The sequence below is a fragment of the Mycotypha africana genome (assembly GCF_025528875.1).
Source record: "Mycotypha africana strain NRRL 2978 chromosome Unknown BDF20scaffold_10, whole genome shotgun sequence".
Lineage (NCBI taxonomy): Eukaryota > Fungi > Mucoromycota > Mucoromycetes > Mucorales > Mycotyphaceae > Mycotypha > Mycotypha africana.
Genome location: NW_026515734.1, coordinates 1,200,333 through 1,217,129, shown reverse-complemented (window position 1 = coordinate 1,217,129; position 16,797 = coordinate 1,200,333). Strand labels below are relative to the sequence as shown.

The 16,797-nt window shown below is 36.4% G+C and overlaps 7 protein-coding genes across 7 annotated transcripts; 4 read left to right on the top strand and 3 right to left on the bottom strand.

Annotated features, from left to right (window-relative positions):
* Positions 1 to 356: 356 nt before the first annotated feature.
* Positions 357 to 1,545, top strand: BDF20DRAFT_890969 (ORMDL family-domain-containing protein). The gene is made up of 4 exons (XM_053082216.1): positions 357 to 647; positions 724 to 836; positions 936 to 1,087; positions 1,195 to 1,545. Exons 1-4 carry the CDS (start codon positions 551 to 553, stop codon positions 1,343 to 1,345), a joined length of 513 nt encoding a protein of 170 aa, XP_052933067.1. The 5' UTR covers positions 357 to 550; the 3' UTR covers positions 1,346 to 1,545.
* A 1,329-nt stretch (positions 1,546 to 2,874) lies between these two features.
* BDF20DRAFT_916199 (kinase-like domain-containing protein) lies at positions 2,875 to 5,677 on the bottom strand (the record flags this gene model as incomplete). The annotated part of the gene is made up of 5 exons (XM_053084423.1): positions 2,875 to 4,440; positions 4,553 to 4,684; positions 4,774 to 4,976; positions 5,080 to 5,182; positions 5,285 to 5,677. The coding sequence occupies 5 exons, from the start codon at positions 5,675 to 5,677 to the stop codon at positions 2,875 to 2,877; spliced, it is 2,397 nt and encodes a 798-aa protein (XP_052933066.1).
* Positions 5,678 to 6,476: 799 nt separating this feature from the next.
* On the bottom strand, positions 6,477 to 7,008 carry BDF20DRAFT_838748 (uncharacterized protein; the record flags this gene model as incomplete). The annotated part of the gene is made up of 3 exons (XM_053079202.1): positions 6,477 to 6,552; positions 6,648 to 6,771; positions 6,906 to 7,008. 3 exons carry the CDS (start codon positions 7,006 to 7,008, stop codon positions 6,477 to 6,479), a joined length of 303 nt encoding a protein of 100 aa, XP_052933065.1.
* Positions 7,009 to 7,671: 663 nt separating this feature from the next.
* Positions 7,672 to 9,711, top strand: BDF20DRAFT_990644 (uncharacterized protein; the record flags this gene model as incomplete). The annotated part of the gene is made up of 3 exons (XM_053085325.1): positions 7,672 to 7,747; positions 7,986 to 9,529; positions 9,616 to 9,711. 3 exons carry the CDS (start codon positions 7,672 to 7,674, stop codon positions 9,709 to 9,711), a joined length of 1,716 nt encoding a protein of 571 aa, XP_052933064.1.
* Positions 9,712 to 10,916: 1,205 nt separating this feature from the next.
* Positions 10,917 to 12,439, top strand: BDF20DRAFT_826021 (alkaline-phosphatase-like protein; the record flags this gene model as incomplete). Its single annotated transcript, XM_053078026.1, has 5 exons — positions 10,917 to 11,037; positions 11,101 to 11,144; positions 11,217 to 11,375; positions 11,448 to 11,690; positions 11,768 to 12,439. The coding sequence occupies 5 exons, from the start codon at positions 10,917 to 10,919 to the stop codon at positions 12,437 to 12,439; spliced, it is 1,239 nt and encodes a 412-aa protein (XP_052933063.1).
* Positions 12,440 to 12,623: 184 nt separating this feature from the next.
* Positions 12,624 to 14,043, bottom strand: BDF20DRAFT_838745 (GDSL/SGNH-like acyl-esterase family found in Pmr5 and Cas1p-domain-containing protein; the record flags this gene model as incomplete). Its single annotated transcript, XM_053079201.1, has 3 exons — positions 12,624 to 13,085; positions 13,155 to 13,584; positions 13,664 to 14,043. 3 exons carry the CDS (start codon positions 14,041 to 14,043, stop codon positions 12,624 to 12,626), a joined length of 1,272 nt encoding a protein of 423 aa, XP_052933062.1.
* An 852-nt stretch (positions 14,044 to 14,895) lies between these two features.
* On the top strand, positions 14,896 to 15,516 carry BDF20DRAFT_916195 (uncharacterized protein; the record flags this gene model as incomplete). Its single annotated transcript, XM_053084422.1, has 1 exon — positions 14,896 to 15,516. The coding sequence occupies one exon, from the start codon at positions 14,896 to 14,898 to the stop codon at positions 15,514 to 15,516; it is 621 nt and encodes a 206-aa protein (XP_052933061.1).
* Positions 15,517 to 16,797: the final 1,281 nt, after the last annotated feature.

The window sequence follows — 16,797 nt, the reverse complement described above, 5'->3', positions numbered from 1 at the left end:
ATGGATGACAAAGTAGCAACCTACTGCGCATAACTGTATAATATGTAGAGCAAAAGGGCAAATTAGAATAATACGGAGGAATACATTCAACCCAAGAGATCAAATTTCGAAAATAATGTAACAGTTTTTATTCATCATGGCTCGCGAGTGAATATTGTTCAACTGTGCTTTAGTATAAACAACTGTTCGTTTCTTTTTATTTCTTATTGCTATATGTGTGTACAACACATGATCAACTCATATCATGCTTATTTTTCTGCCCCCGCCACCACTTGCTTTTTGGGGTGTTAAAATTTTGTTCTGAAACTAAATGTCAAAAGGCATTGGAAATTGTCTGTGTACTTTTCCTCGGTTTAGGCTTATCCGATCGTAAATAAAATAATGCTCAGCGTAGTTATGTAATATTTTTTTATTTTTAATTTCTGAACCTCTTTTTGTTTGTTGCTTGTCATTCCTATTTTCATCGATTTATTGTGCCTACAAGGGCTATGGATATACTACTCACAAAATATTGAAAGAAAGAAAGTTTTGAATAAGAAAAATAAAGATTATGTCGAACGTAAAGGAAAGGAAAGCACAATTCAATTTGGATAGAGATTCAGCTCCAAATCAGCTAAATTATACAACAAATTGGATGAGCTACAAAGGTTCGAAATGGCATTCAGCATCGTCTTTAGATAGACACTTTTGAAATACTAAACAAGAGAAATTTTATCACTACAGGAGCTTGGATCACAACCGTTTTTGTTGCCGTGGCTATCAAAGTGCTATATTCATTGATACCTTTCATTTCGTCAGAAACCAGCTGGACATTAACAAATCTAACTTTTAATGCTGTAAACCATCAACCCACTATTATTGGGGGAAAGAACAATACATAGTAAGCAGATTACAGATTCAGAACATATAAGACCTAATCATTTGCTATTCTATAGGGGCATTTTGTAATGTTCCATTGGTTGCAAGGACTACCAACATTAAACAATATCAATGGAGCATATGACGGTTTAACAGTTTGGGAACAAATCGATGATGGCGTTCAATTCACAGCAACGAGAAAGTTTTTAGTAATGGTACCTATTATACTGTAAGTAGAGTATAAAAAAAAAAAAAAAAAAAGAAAAGCCTCCTCCAGACTTGCATACATGTAGGCACAAGTTACAAGAAGTAACACAAATATCATGCAATTCATAGATTTTTATTAAGTACACACTACACACATTATGATATGGTACAATTCGCCATCAACTTCTGTTCACTGGTAATAGTGCTGATTGCGAAATTACCATCCATGCATCAAGTGAGAATATTTGGTATCAATAAACGAACAGAAGACGTTTATTGATTGTATACCAGTGGATTCAATCTTCAATTGTACTATAGAATTATAAACTGCATACTTTACTACTATTTTACTTTCAATAATTAAAAAAAGTTTTCGTGTCTTTGTTTACGATTTGCTTTATTTTTATGCAAAAACGTCTATCGGTAAGATGATGAAGGCAATAGGAAGCATTCCAATAGAAGGGTTCAACAGTATCGTATAGTTGAAATACAATACGAAGTTAAGTTGGGGTTTTTTGTTTGAAACAGTCATATGCGCCATACAGAAAGTGTTAGTCATCATTGTTATAAGCAGTAGTATAGGAATAGTCATGAAGCACTGTGTTTTATGCTTTTGTAGCAGAACTTCTACTATTGAAATGATCTTATAAAGGAACTAATAAGCGAAAGGCATAATTTGAATTTTATTGCCATATGCTGTTGTAGTCCATGTCAAGTGTAATTAAAGACTGTCAGAAGCAATTACTTAAGGAAGCAAGCGGTCAAATATGTATGGTAATACCCATTTTAGAATAAGGAACATGGGATGAATCGGTCCCCTTATGGTTTAAGAAAGTGTTATAACGCATAAAACCTTTCGCACAGACGATTATTCTCTTATTATTGTTAGCTTCGATTCCTGTTGCTGTGCGATGAAAAAAGTGTATAACAGGATACTTGAAGCAGAATACAAAAGGCATCGAGAAAGATTATTGATCCTCAACTGAAGGCCAATGAACGTATGGGCAAAACTTCTAATTTGTGCCGTGTGGTTCTCATTCTGTGCTGATATTATTCTTGTCTATTCTATAGCCGTATATCAAAAAATAATGGCGGGAATGGCAATCGTTATCAAGTTCGGTTAACCAAATTTTTCAAGTTAAACATGAGAGGGACTCACAAACGTCAACAAATTTGTGTCGAATATAACTCATAAGAATGAGATAATGAGCAAGCTCTTCTATCTCCTTTCCCCGATATGGTCAATTACTTTTACCATTGCCTTTACAGTATCCCCTATAAAAATTACTGTGGTCATGTATTGATGTAGTAAATGAGGGCTTCCTGAAAATAGCTATTAAAAGGTGAAGCAGCTAGCAATGCATTTCATTCTTTTGTAAAGAGACATGTGTTATTCGTGTACTGCGGTACTAGAACCACAGAAAATACATGTAATTTATTTCATTAAGCTTTTTTATTATGCAGTTAACCATTGCATCGCATTTTAGGTAATGCTTTTGGATATCTTAAAGTCTTCCTTTATTACTATAGTAGTCCTGAACTTCAAGTGGCCAAATAGATATTGCCAATACAAATGAAAATGTCGATAATGATTTAAACAAAGTTTTATTCATACTTTTTCATTATAAGGGTAAGCGAAGGGGAGGAGTCTGAGTGAGTAAAGAGGGTATAAAATTACGAATTCATATGCCTATTTACATATAGAAATGCGTGTGTTATCAATAATTGAAAGCTAAGATATGAATTGATAGATGGATAAATGACTGGCTAAATGCTAAATATCGAGAAAAAAATAGAAGCGCCAATAATTTAATGGACACGAAGTGCTGCTTGGTGTTTGTTGTTACTACTACTGTTATTATTACCACTGCTCCTAGTATTACCTACTGCTGCTGTATGTGAGTCATTTGCTTTTGATGGAGCTTTTCGACCATTATTAGCTATGCTAGTCGCTATTAATGTTTTACTACGGATATCATTCATTGACTCTGATAAGGGAGCAGGTACAGATTGTCTCTTGTATCTATCGCCTTTGGAAGACGTTTCATTGCTATTGATGACTGTTGTTGTGCCGGGTATAGGTTTAGATTGTTGGTGTAGATGAACTTCTGAGTAGACCCTATTGGAAAATGTGGATGATGAGGCAGCAAATGAGACGGGTCGCTTTCTATCTGTTCTATTCAGAGCGCTTGTTGTTGTAATTGAAGTGGTAATCGTCGTCGGTGCTTTTAATTTACTATCGAATATCCTTCCAAATCGATGGTTTATAGAAGGAGGAGTGGCTAACTTACTATTAGTGCTACTATCACTCGCATTGGCCGTTACTGCTTCTTCTCTTTGTTTGTAAGATTGTCTACGGCTTCCTGTACTCAGTCCCATCATCAGTCTAGCTGTTCTACTGTCATTACTTGTGGGTAAGCGCTTACGGTAGATGGAAGGCTTAGATGTCAATTCTCGTCTGGTCTTTGGGGGCGTCAAGCCGGAGCCGATCATATTAATCCTTGGTGGACGTATATTGGATTTTTCAGAGAGCACAGTTCGATTAGATTGTTGTTGTTGTTGCTGCTGTTGCTGCTGTTGCTGCTGTTTCAGTAAGAACTTTTGTTTGTTTGCTTTTATGGATGCTGCCACAGTTTTTTGCTGCTGTTGTTCAACATGAGAAGCAGGCGACAATTTATTGCCATTATTGGTTAACGGTTTACGTAACAAGACCTCAGAAGATGCTGTAGTGGTAGTAGTAGTGTTATACCGCTTTTGTTGTGCTAAATGTGTATTTATTCGAGAATTGGATGCTGGTTTGATAGATTTGTTGCATGACTTTGTTCTTGGACTTATTCCATATTGCTGCTGCTTGAATCTCTCTGAAGTATCCAGCTCTTCAATTAGAGGTTCAATGAAAGGTTGAGCGGTCAGCATAGGAATTCTGCAGCCCTGGCTACGATTTTGGTCAGTCATCGATTGCCGCTTACGTATGACGTTTGCTATCTTTTCCCGTACAGGTATAGCTACTGATACTGTCTTATTAACAGAAAATGATGGTACAGGCAATCGACATTTAGCTGCGGTTGGTGACAGTGGTTTTTTAATGCTGCTGATATTATTAACGGCTGTAGAGATAGCAGGCGGTGGTAAAGAATGAGGTAATACAACAGGTGTAGTAGTATCATTATGACAGTGTTGTTGCAGATCTTCTGCGATGATATGCACTGGCTGTTCTTTCTTGTGGTGGACTGTTGCGAGCATATGTGAATCTTGTTCTTCTTCAATATCCTGCATCATGTCAGATGGGTCAGAGTCTGATTGTGATGAAACTTCATGATCAAGTTGTGTAGCAGGGAATAACAGTTCAGGCTTAAAATCCCTTACAAAAGGATGCTAATTCGTAGCAAAAATTAAAGAGGAGTAAATTAAGTTCCTTGAAAAGACATCATAAATGATAACCAACTGATGTTTGTATGAATGACACATAAAAATATAGTTGAGTTACCTCGAGTATATTGATGGCTGAGTATCTGGTACGTGGGTTAATATCAAGACAATGATCTAAGAGATCTACTAACGAAGCAGGTAAATGATCAGGGTAAGCAGGTCTGCCTACTCTTAATATTCTCTGTTTAATCTATAACAGGCAATTTGAAACGTTGTTATTACAATTCAAAATCGTCCCTTTGCCTGTGTTGATTGCAAAAAAGAAAACTTTATGCTTACCTCGTCTTCTTCCAAATTCTCATCTTCATAAGGTGCTTTCCCTCCATTCAAGACCTCCAAGATAACTATGCCCAATGCCCAAATATCGACCTTGGAATTCACGATTTTTTGCTGCACTAGTTCAGGTGACCAAAACAAAACAACTCCGGCCTCCTCGACACTGGAATCTGCTGTGGGGGAGATAGAAACAACACCAAAATCACCTTTTTTTTTTGGAAATGACATAGACAATGGTATTGATAAACTGTCATTAGTACTTACACAAAACACGTTTGTTGTATAGATAATATTATTAAGGATATATACCTATAACAATACTATTCGATTCTTCGTCTAAAAAAATATTATCACATTTGATATCTCTATGGATGTATCCTTGTGCATGCACTTTTGCCAATCCTGAAGCAATCTAAAGCGGGAAAAAAAAAATTGTTGAACAAAAAAAAACCAAAAAACTCTAAGGGACAAAGAGTTGCGTTGCTTGTTAAGACTGCTGTGTATAAATGCTTACGGAAGTGATGATATGGACAAGCTGGCCGACAGTCAAAGGATGTTCAAATACATATTGTTGTAAGGAACCACCTGTGCAGAGTGGTAGAATCAAATAGACAAATTCTTTATGAAGGTGTACTGCCAACAGTTTCAAAATGTTGGGGTGGACACACTTTGTCATTGTGTAAATTTCGTTCTCGACAAGTTCTTTTGGCATGACGAACATGTCCTCATCATAAGGGTGATTCTCTTCTACCAGATATTTCTTTATGGCCACTGGTCTATTCGTCGAACGTTCATAGCATTTGTAGACGCCACCTTGTGCACTAAACCATGTTGGCTCAACATCCAGACCTGAGTATATCAAGCTGGGATCCGACTCAAAAACAGGGACACCGTTCACAGGTTCCATTGAATAATAGTGAGTTCGGTATGAAAGTTGATAAAGTGTGTGTGTGTGTGCTTAATGTATCGAATCTTTTATCTTTTTTTTTTTTTATTTTATTGTTTTGTTGTTTGCGACTAAGCAAAGAATTTAAATTTGTTCGTATTTGAATTTCTGTTGGCCAGCAGCAAATGATTGAGAAATGAAATAGAAGAGTAACAATAGAATAAAAGAGAAGAGGTGCAAAAGAAAAAAAAAAAAAAAAAAAAGTGTGCGCGCATGGATTACTTTTGGAGAATTTGTGATGCGGCTTATGGAGCAAGACTGCCCCTTACTAAAGTATAAGTGCGTTTTGTCACACTGTTATTACCTCATCATTTCTTCAGACTTTTCTGTCCGTCTTGTGCTTTAACTCCAACTCATGAACATATTTCATGTTCTATTACTACGGCTCTTACAGTTAAATTGCTCTAACTACTATCATTCCTAGATGACTCTAACTTTTTCCCTCAACAAAAATATCCTTATAAATAAGGAAAGTTAGACACATGTACACTCATATTTTCCTTAAAGGACAAACCATTTCGTTTTATAAACGAGATTACTTAGTGTAACTGCTTTCAGCGAAGAAAAATTTAAACCTTCTAGTGAATAAGGGTTATAAATTTGTAGCTTTGTTTGCTTTGCCATTTCACAATGGTTGCTTCTGCAGATTTGTATGCACATCAAAATTTGTTGATCCTTCATTCTTCTTACTTCTTTTTACTTTATTTGGTTCTATGCTGATTTGACAAAAAAAAAACACACGCTTTATTTCAACTCCAGATCAATACGACGAAAAAAAAAAGGCACAGGTCGATTCCTTATAACCGTTTGACTGGTAGATGACATTCCTGAAAACGCTACAACAGAAGAAGTTATATGAATCTATTATAAGGTTTATTATAAACGAAGTATACATCAATGTCAATTCATGCATCAATGTAAGAAAACATACGGTTCTTCCAAAGATGATACTGTTTTTAAAGGCCCAATTACAACGTCTCTGATACATAAGCGATTAACAAATTCGGTGTCACAACTGTAAGCAGGAACGAAAACCCATGGGGTTATAACAAACCCTTTTTATGAATAAAATACTGGTATAGCTGTATGCTTATCAGGCAATGCGTAATAGCTTTTCATTGGGCATTGCTGTGGTCCCCAATACGTCCAAACGTAATAACATACAATATTATGTTTAAGAAAGTTTTACGAAGAGTCAGAGGAAATTTGACTGATATATATACGGCTGACTTTGCAGTAATGTATCGCATTGCAGGTTTTAACCGATTTCGCGTGTAGCTGATAGCTTTCATTGATCACTGAATGCCTTACTATATCCCCTATTTCCTAAAAATGCTCACATAGAATGGAAAACAGGTGCATTTGGGCTCCCCTTTCTGTAATAACTTTATTAATGTTGAGAATTTAGCATAGCTTGAATGCAAAGCGGCCCGTGCAATACCCTATTTAGACTTAGAAACGCACACTGTTGTATAAAATAGAAGATAGATTAGAGCGTATTTTCAGACAGCTTTCGCAAAATAATAACCACTTATCCAGGCTCTCCAAGTTTTTTACAGAAAAGACGTCTGTAGTTTAATGCCACGCCTTGTTGTTATACGTGAAAGAGTTGGTGTGATTGTCATGCTCTTCTCGACTATTGGAAGAAACAGCAATTATATTTTCTGCAGACATTGAATTACGGTTCTAGAGAATATTGCAATCACTACAAATCGATATTCATGTTGTAATAGTTGAGGCCGTTGTTCTACACTCAATACAAAGAGATAGAAAAAAGCAAGGTATAAATAAATAATGCAGATTCTTGCTGTGGTATTTCACTCTTTAATTTCGTTTTCATCTACGGAAAGGAGGCATAGGTAGTCCGTTTTTTCTTAGCTTTGAAAAAATAAATCAAAAATATTGACAATGTCTATTTAATAGCCTATACATTCGAAACAACGGGCTATCACGTAATGAACGGTAAGGGCTGGTATAATTGCTCCAAACTGATGCCTACGATCAAGTATTCTAAAACTTTATGGGAGTCAAGTCAGTTTGAATTGAATACGTGGCCTTTGTCAAATCATGCTGGAATTGAAACAGTAACGTAGAGGAAGTCTGGGATGATACGGCCCCTCATCTTGAAGTTTTTTAAATTTCGTTGGTATCAGAGAGGTACAAACAATGCCTGAAAAAAACCAGTCATAAAATTTGATTTCATTAATTAACCTTTTTGATGGTCTTTTTTTTTTAAAAAGAATTTTATGCATAACAAAATAATGCAAAGTTAGTTTTGATATTCATCATAATCCATCTCCAGAAAACAATACTCTTTGCTCGTCTCCCAATGGTCGTTTAATTGCAATGCCCAACAAAAAGTTACCATACGAAATACTGAAGATCATAGTAAAATATTTAGATCCAAACGATCAGTTAAACGCACTCACAGTATGCAAAGCTTGGCAGCTGCCCGTAGCTGAAGCACTACATGAACAAGTAGAAATCAATTCGAAGAGTAAACTACAACAGTTTTTAAGCAAAGTTGAGCATATCGGTCAACATATCCAATTTTTAAGCTTTGGTGCTGATAGCAATTCAGAGGTTGAGGAAATTATTGATGCTGCTAGCATTGAACGAATAGCGTACTCATGTGCCAACTTGCGGGAACTAGGAGTTCATAGTGAACAATTTTGGAACTATGCGGCACAGTTGGATTTTAGCAAAGTCTGGCTACGTTTAAATGGACTTCGCTTTCTCAAATGGTCAAAAGGTGCTGCACAAGTACTCGATGCCATAAAAGATAGAGTGACAATGTTGTTCTTTGTCCTCCAAGGAAGCGGCGACTTACCCTACATGCCGCAGCTTCGCAGGTTATATATCATTGACGCTTCTTTCATGATTAATGACGCTGTTCCTGAAGGTGGAAAGTTCCTGGCTGAACTTGCCGAAAAAGCCCCCAATCTACAGATTCTAAATGCACCCGATATCTCTATGCTCGATTATAAACCATTTGTATTACCACAGGATGGCATGTTTCAGTCGTTAAAAACATTAGATGTGGACATCGAAGACTCCAAATCGGCATGGCTACCTGTTATAATAAACCATTGTCCTAATTTGACCAAATTATCGGTTGGTATTCACAATTATCGTCAATCTGAAGCCGCTGCCGCAAGTTCTAGGGCCTTGATCGATGTGCTTCCTAAAACAATTAGATTAAAAAGGCAGACTGAATTTCGTTTAAGCGGCTATGATACGCACCAACTATCCGACTACGCTATAAAACAGCTCGCTTTCTGTATCAACAATGACAGCAAATGGAATGCATTAACAATAATATCAAAGGACAGGCCTGAAATCGTACGCTTTACTCATACACCAATGCAAACTAGCACCTATATACGATATGCTAAAAGGAGTGATGTAACCCTGCAGAACAGATTCGAAGAATCTTTAAGAGATAAGGATGTCCAAATAGCAAAACTTAGCTCTTTCAGCGAAATGAAGGTATTTAGCCGTCAAAATGTGGTCATTGATAAGCTGCTGGAGCCATTTCCGCACATTAGTAAACTTTCAATAGCAGCAGAAAACATTCACAAGAAAGAAAAGATCTGGGTATCTGCATCAGATGACTTCACAGAAGATACAGGTCTTCAAGTAATTAGCATCGAGCATTTACGATTAGAAGGTATCCAGATATTGGATAGAATTGTTATTGTATACTTGCTCGTTTGCTCTACCAAATTGAAAACTATAGAATTGGAAGATTGTTTTGTTCCGCATGAGGTATTTCAAAACATGAAAATCGTATGCGATAGACACAATATCAGAGTAAGCGTACGAGAAACAAAAACGATATAATGGATACGGACAGTATTATGACGTATCTGTTGCAAAATGTCCCTTTCTTCGTTTAGACTACAATAGAGATATTATATTACAGTAATTGTTCCAAGCCAACTACACAGTTAAAAATTCTTAAGATCAATACATTCTTTTTGGACTTAGACTGATAAATTATGAACTCGATTTATGCTTACGACTTCATACATATAATACATCGCAATGACGATAGCTCTCCGAGGCCTCTGTTTGTATATGTAATTGAAATATACGTGTTGCATGATTTTCTTCGATGAAAGGAAAGGAATTCAATAACAGGGTAAGGCTTACAGTTGATCAGACCTAAACTGTTCTGCTTTTTTTTGGATTTTTCTTGTTTCTTCTTCTTGCCTTGGTAGAAATTTCACCTTTTAGACTTAATCACTAAGCAAAACGGTCAATTTTCTAAAAACAACCTATCATGTACTTACAAGTCTATCAGATAACCATTTCATATTGAAAAACCTCCCATGTGCATTAGTAAGGTTTGCTACAATAAAGCGAAACCCCACATTCTCAAACTCTTTGCTGAGCCAAAAAGTGCTTTTAAGAGGGGAACATGAAAAAAAAGTCAAGGACAATCATGTACTGTAGTACAATTAGTTACATTTCAACTGGATCAAAGATTATAAGGATCTTAACGCTTTTGAGTTGAGTGCTAGTTTCGACTGATGACAATGTTCGAATGCATATCTAAGCTTTAGGGAGTGCACCGTATTCGAACATAGCTGTGCAACCAATATCCAAGTGTGAGGATTGTCTGTACTTTCTACTTTACGATTTTAGGGAGTGTCAAACGTCCAAACTTGGGGGTTTTCCTGTTTGGCTAGTTGAAAGATTTTTCATTTCCACTTTCTCCAAATTGATACAATTGACACAGATATGTCGAGGGACAGAGAAGAGGCTTATGAAATGACCAGATCGTTTTCTGGTGAATCAAGCTCCATCACTGAGCAGCGTCGGCAACACCGTGACACTTATGACGGTGCCGAAGAAGAGGAAGAAGAAGCTCAGCTATTGACAAAAGAAGAACAGCAAACTGATTCAGACGATGATGAGGATACAGACGATGAATGGGCTGTCATCATCGAAGAAGGGGGCGATAATGGACAGGTCTATTCACAGGTTGGAAGCTGACTATGCAAAAAAAAAAAAAAAAAATGATGACTACAGACATATGAGAGTATACTTACAATAAATTGTTCAATCTTTCTCTTTATAGGATAGTCCAACCTTCAGGTATGCTTGTATTGGTATCGCAATAGGCTTATTCTTTGTCTTCTTCAAATTCGGTGCGATGAAGCTATCAGATGTGTCGGGCCATACGCAACGGGGAATGGAAAGATTGTATAATAATGGCAGTGAGTATTTTGCCTCTACTGTCATTTTAATATCATTGGATGGTTTTAGACCTGATTATATGGAAAGAAATATTACTCCTCATATGAATCAACTGGGTAAGAATTTTTTATACTTGCATAAATTGATAGCATTAAACTCATTTATCCATTTGTATATAGCCAGTGATGGTATTATGGCGAAGTACATGCATCCAGTATTCCCAGTAAGTTGTTTGTAATGTGCCTAAAAACTGCCTGAGCTTAATGACTTTCAATTGCACTTCATATATGAATAGCCCAGTACATTTCCAAATCATTGGACTCTTGTCACTGGATTGTATCCCGAAAGCCATGGCATAGTAGCGAATCTGTTCTATGATCCTACCTTTGATGCTTTTTTCAGTCATACAGATAGCAGTATAACCTCTGATCAGAAATGGTGGAAAGGCCAATCTGTAAGTCACTATTCTTTTTTCCATGTAGCAGTCAAACATAATCTGTTAATATGATGGGATTCTTATGAACAGATATGGACAACATGTAAATTCAATAACAAACGCAGTGGATCCATCATGTGGCCTGGTGCGGAAGCAAATATGTTTGCACCAGACCTAGTTATAGGATTTAATGACACCATGGGCATTAAGGAAAAGATAGATATCACACTGAAATGGTTAGATCTACCATACGATGATCGCCCTCAAATAATCACTGTTTATGTGCCACAAATAGACCAGGAGGGACATCGAAATGGTCCTAATGGATCAAAGGTATGCTTTAAGAATCTGCGCTCTCACTTACTAAAAGCATAATACTAACAGCGTCTTAACAAATACACGAATATCAGCTGAATGACTACATTAAAGAAGCTGACGATGTCATTGGTTATCTTGGAGAAGAATTGAAAAAGAGAAATCTGGAAAACCATGTACATACCGTTATTGTCAGCGACCATGGCATGGCAGAAACCAACGATTCGAAATTGATTTATTACGACGACATCCTTTCTGAAGATCTTTTAAAGCATGTCGGCAATCGAGAAGCGCTTCCACTGCTTGACTTACGGCCAGCACCCGATGCCTCCTCAGATACCATACAGAAGATCTATGATCAGCTGTTCAACTATACTCAATCAGTATTTAAACCTCACTTTGAAGTCTATTTAAAAAAAGATATGCCCGACAGATATCATTATAAAAATTCAGATCGCATCACACCTATCGTAGCAATACCAGAAGTAGGTTATACATTTGTTACCCATAGCGAAATTGCAAAAAAAGGCGGAAAATTCAGGAAAGGAGGCAACCATGGATATGATAATTTGGCGGATGAAATGAGAGGGATTTTCTTGGCCAAAGGACCAAAATTAGACAACAAGTACAGAGCAGGCACTATCTTGGCTCCCTTTTTCAATATCGAAGTATATCGCTTTTTGACTGAGTTGTTAAATGTTGATGCTGCACCAAACAATGGCACATTAGACGCAGATTTCCCTATTGTCTATCAATCGCCTCTATGAGGAAAAAAAGACAACTTTTATTTATTTTCGAAAAAAGCATTGAATTATTTTACATTGATATTTAGTAATGAAGAAAAAGCTGCTTAATATATATATATCTATAAAATCAATAAATATGATGATCTTAATGATCGAATGCACAAAAGGAGATATAATTAGTATGTATATGTTTTTTCAAGCAGAACTATGAGTTCTCATACTTTTCGACAACTAGCTTTGTTACTTCATGAAAAAGTAACTTATTCCAGTCATCCACGGGACCGGGTAAGCAAGTATGGAGGCAATCATTATCAGGAGAAGAGTGAGCATCGCCTCGATAATTTGATAGCGTAACATTAAAAAATTGGAATCGTGGGTCATTCTCCTTCTCAATCATCTCTTTCCATGCAAAATCAAAACTCTCAAACATATCCCATTCATATTCCTTTTTTCTGCCCATAGGTTTGATAATATGATCGCTGGGGGCTGTGTACTGTGAACAGTTGGCATGTCCGTAAGGAGTGCTGCGAACCCAAACTATTTGATCATCGCGGATATGATTCTTTAAATAGTTATATACTTTTCTCATGGCCTTTTTGAAAGCTGTTAAAAGTTCTGCTCTGTTTCTATTCGGACCCCACTTTAGGTCAGGATGCCAATGCGGCCCCTTTGAAAAGAAGTATGGGATGGGTTCTTAATCCGATGCACTTTTGTATCAGATATACAATAAACTTACTGTGTTGATCATTATATATCTAAAACGCGGTAGCGCTTGAACCCAAGGGAAATTATTACCAACACCAATCTGATATCCTTCACCTTCATTCGGTTTAATCAAGCTGAAATCATCCAATTTCACCAAATAGTCAGATCGAATATATGCTATGCTCGCCTCAGGTGGTTTGTCTGTTGCAATATCTCCAGCTTCCTTGATATCCTTATGCACTAATTGACTGATCCACATCGTCGTATCGCCTCCTGACAATCCTGTATCTTTATCTTGTGATACCATATCTTGCCCTAATAGACACCAGAGACTCTCAAACATGAGTTGTGTGATGGAGTCTCCTACAAGGAGAAGTGGATTCTGTGATAAATGTCGTGAAAATTTTGTTGCTTCGAAGGGGAAGACCATGCAATCATTCGGTTGCCAGCTATAATCAATGCTGATATCCAAATATACATGTTAATCGTACAATCCACTTTAAAGGTTTTGATTCCTAACAATTTTACAACAAATTTTACATTGCTTTGCTTCTATTAAATTCGGCTGGTGAGTCTCGTCTATAACAGCGATGAGGGAAATCCCAATTGCAATGGTAGCCACTATATGAGTTGATCCCGTCAACTGTATAAGAATCTAAACCAACGCTTTGGTGTATCCACTTTCCTTCATTAAAGCTATCAGATGTACATATATTTTGATGTTTTGAAAATGATTGGTATAACACATCACTGTTGTTCTCGTCTATGCTGGTATATTTATTAATATCACTAGGTTGATTTAGCTGATCAGCAATGTTAACGGGTGTGGGTATCGTATTGCTGGTCAGCATGTACAATGTCACCAAACATATCACACTTATTCCAGCTATTAAATATGTCTTTAATTTTGACGAATCCATTATAGGTATATTAAATATAGTTTAAATAGTATCAGTAATAAGTAAAAGAAGGAGAGGTGTTCGCGCTACAGTTTTTTAATTTGGGTTTAGACGAAGCCTCAATATAACTAGACGAAAGAAGTAAATTTTTGAAACAATTAAGTTATAATTTCAAGATCGAACTACATAAAAATTGAGACGCTTACCTGTAAAAATCAAACTGTCACACTAAAATACTCAGTACGTCTCGTAGTACTTTAACGTAATGCCACTATCAATTGAAAAATGTCCACTGACCTTCAAAATAATGTCTCCAATTATTTGTTCAATGAATCGTCCAAGAATATTATACCATTTCATCCTAAAATAATATAAAATTATCTAAATTAAATATAAATATTGTCCAAAAATTTGTATAAAGTGTAAAGTTGAAGCTAAAACACTGTATTTTTTGTTCTTCCAAAACTGAAGAGAAACGCCGTCTGAAAACTTAAATTTTGGGCTTTTTTCAGCACTGTTGGGATCCTACATTATCTGACCATAATACATCAGTGTCAGCTATAGCTCCCGATACAATCATTTCGAAAACAGCAAACACAATAAGTCTTTATTAATAGCAGTAATCTTAATTTTCTTTTCTTTTTCTTTAGTTTGTTTTTGAAAGAGAAATAAAGACGGTGGTTTGATTCGTTAAGCTTTCGTGTTTATTCTCTCTTGTGTTATTCTTTACATTTTATCTTATAGTTAAAACCAGCGAATACCACAGAGCCAATTGTTTCTCCCTCGCCACAAGATTCCATTAAACCAACGGAATATGAATGTGCAGTTATCATGGCAATAGTGGCCTTACTTTCGTATCTATAAGACTGTGACATGAAGCCACTCTCTGAAGCACATCTTACTTCTAGCTATATCTATCCATTCATGCATGGCCTTTTGTCAGCAAAGAAACCCTCAAAAGTTGCACATTGTTCAAACATAATCCCAGAAGAATTTGACGACACTATCGATCGACCAGATTACAAAATTGACGTGTATGCATCCTCTGGATACCGATTCTCGTACACCAACGCCTATGGAGAGGTCAAAAAGAGCAACAATGTTTCAGTCACATTGCTTGCCAAAGATTTTTATCGGCTGTGCATCTTTAGCAAAGAAGCAATTGATCGATACAATTTGCGAAATGTCCTGACCTTTCAAGTTACAGGCAACTCATTAAGGTTTTTGACGTTGCAATTGGAATTTTCATTCTTATACACTGTTACAGAATTGGCTCGGTTGCGCAATCCAACGAAGAAAAGTGATCTCCTGGATTTGATGGGACATGTGGACAACTTGCTTTTTGTTGCATCAGTGTACCGAGACTATTGCTTGGTTAGCGAAAATGATCTGACGCCTCGGCGCTGTGATACACTGTCGAGTGCGTATTTGGACGTGATCAAAAACAAATTGGCACCAAGGAAACGAACCTGTAACTTGACTCTTGACTCTTGAATGTTGGCCTTCCACGTTTCGTCCATTTGGTTCATCTCTAGCTTCTGGCTCTTTGCCTAACCGTATACCTAATCGATCTTTGTATTTTCCCTATTCTCACTATGACTTTACTGTGTTATCGTGTGTTTTACCTGCTCTATCATCTTTGCTGGATTTACCCATCCTCTATTTCTCTCAACTACTGATTTCCTTTGTACAGCACTTGTTTGCTATTGATATGAATACACAACAGTCTCATCTTTTTTTTCGCTCATGTTTTCGAATCTTATCATTTTGTCGCACAATACGACCACAAGTACAAGTGTTTGTCTCTTCTGCTCCCTTTACGTTCCAAGGACAACCCTCACGCTCAGAATGTTGCCTACAACAATTAAAACACAAGATATGTTGGCCAGGCGTTTTTAAAGCGTGTAAGCTGTCATTGTATTTTCAATTTTTAATAATTGTGATTATTGTGATCATAGTAATCGTATATCACAATGCTTATATTCAGTTTGAAGATTTCTCGCTTTAATTAGCGAGCAGAACTTTCAGACAGAATTATTATGAAATTGAACAGTGTTTATCAGTAAATTATAAGCCTGATGAACGAGACGTGCCTGATGCGGCAATATAAATATGAATAAGGTTAATAACTGGTAAAAAAAATGTTATAATCAAGTTTGTAAGAAGTAGACGTGGCATACTTTGACATAAAGATGTAGTAAAGCAGAACATAGTTTAACTGCGATGAGTATATTTGGCACCACATGTGACTAAAACCTGTCTACATTTTTTGTCAATGCTTGCGATGCTATATGCCTTCTACAGCCGACTTCAAACCTTAAATTTGAAGGGAATCCTTCTTGATCATTCGATTAACGCGACAAACGGAAACGTTTTTTGATTATAGGTAAAGGAACCTTGCTATTGATGTTTTTGAAAGACACAAACAATCTTAAGTTACTTTAAAATCTTCCAAATTTGAATAAGGAATTCATTAACTTTCTTCTTTGTAGATATCTGCTTTGTTGTACTTTTTCTCGTCGCTTAGCATGTTGTGATCTTTGACAAATTGATTGTTTTTTTCGGCGAAGCTTATATTGTAAAAGCCTTTCATAGCGGTCAAAAGTTGAACTTTTAAAATTTAAAAAGGGTAGCGAGTTTTGAGCACCTTCTTCTAGAGGAATATTATCCAGACTATATGACTTTTGACTCTGTAGTATAAGCTTGTTACCTTGATAAAATCAATCGTTGCAGGCACAACTTTTCCTTCATCAAGTACCCAGTTCTAGCAATAAT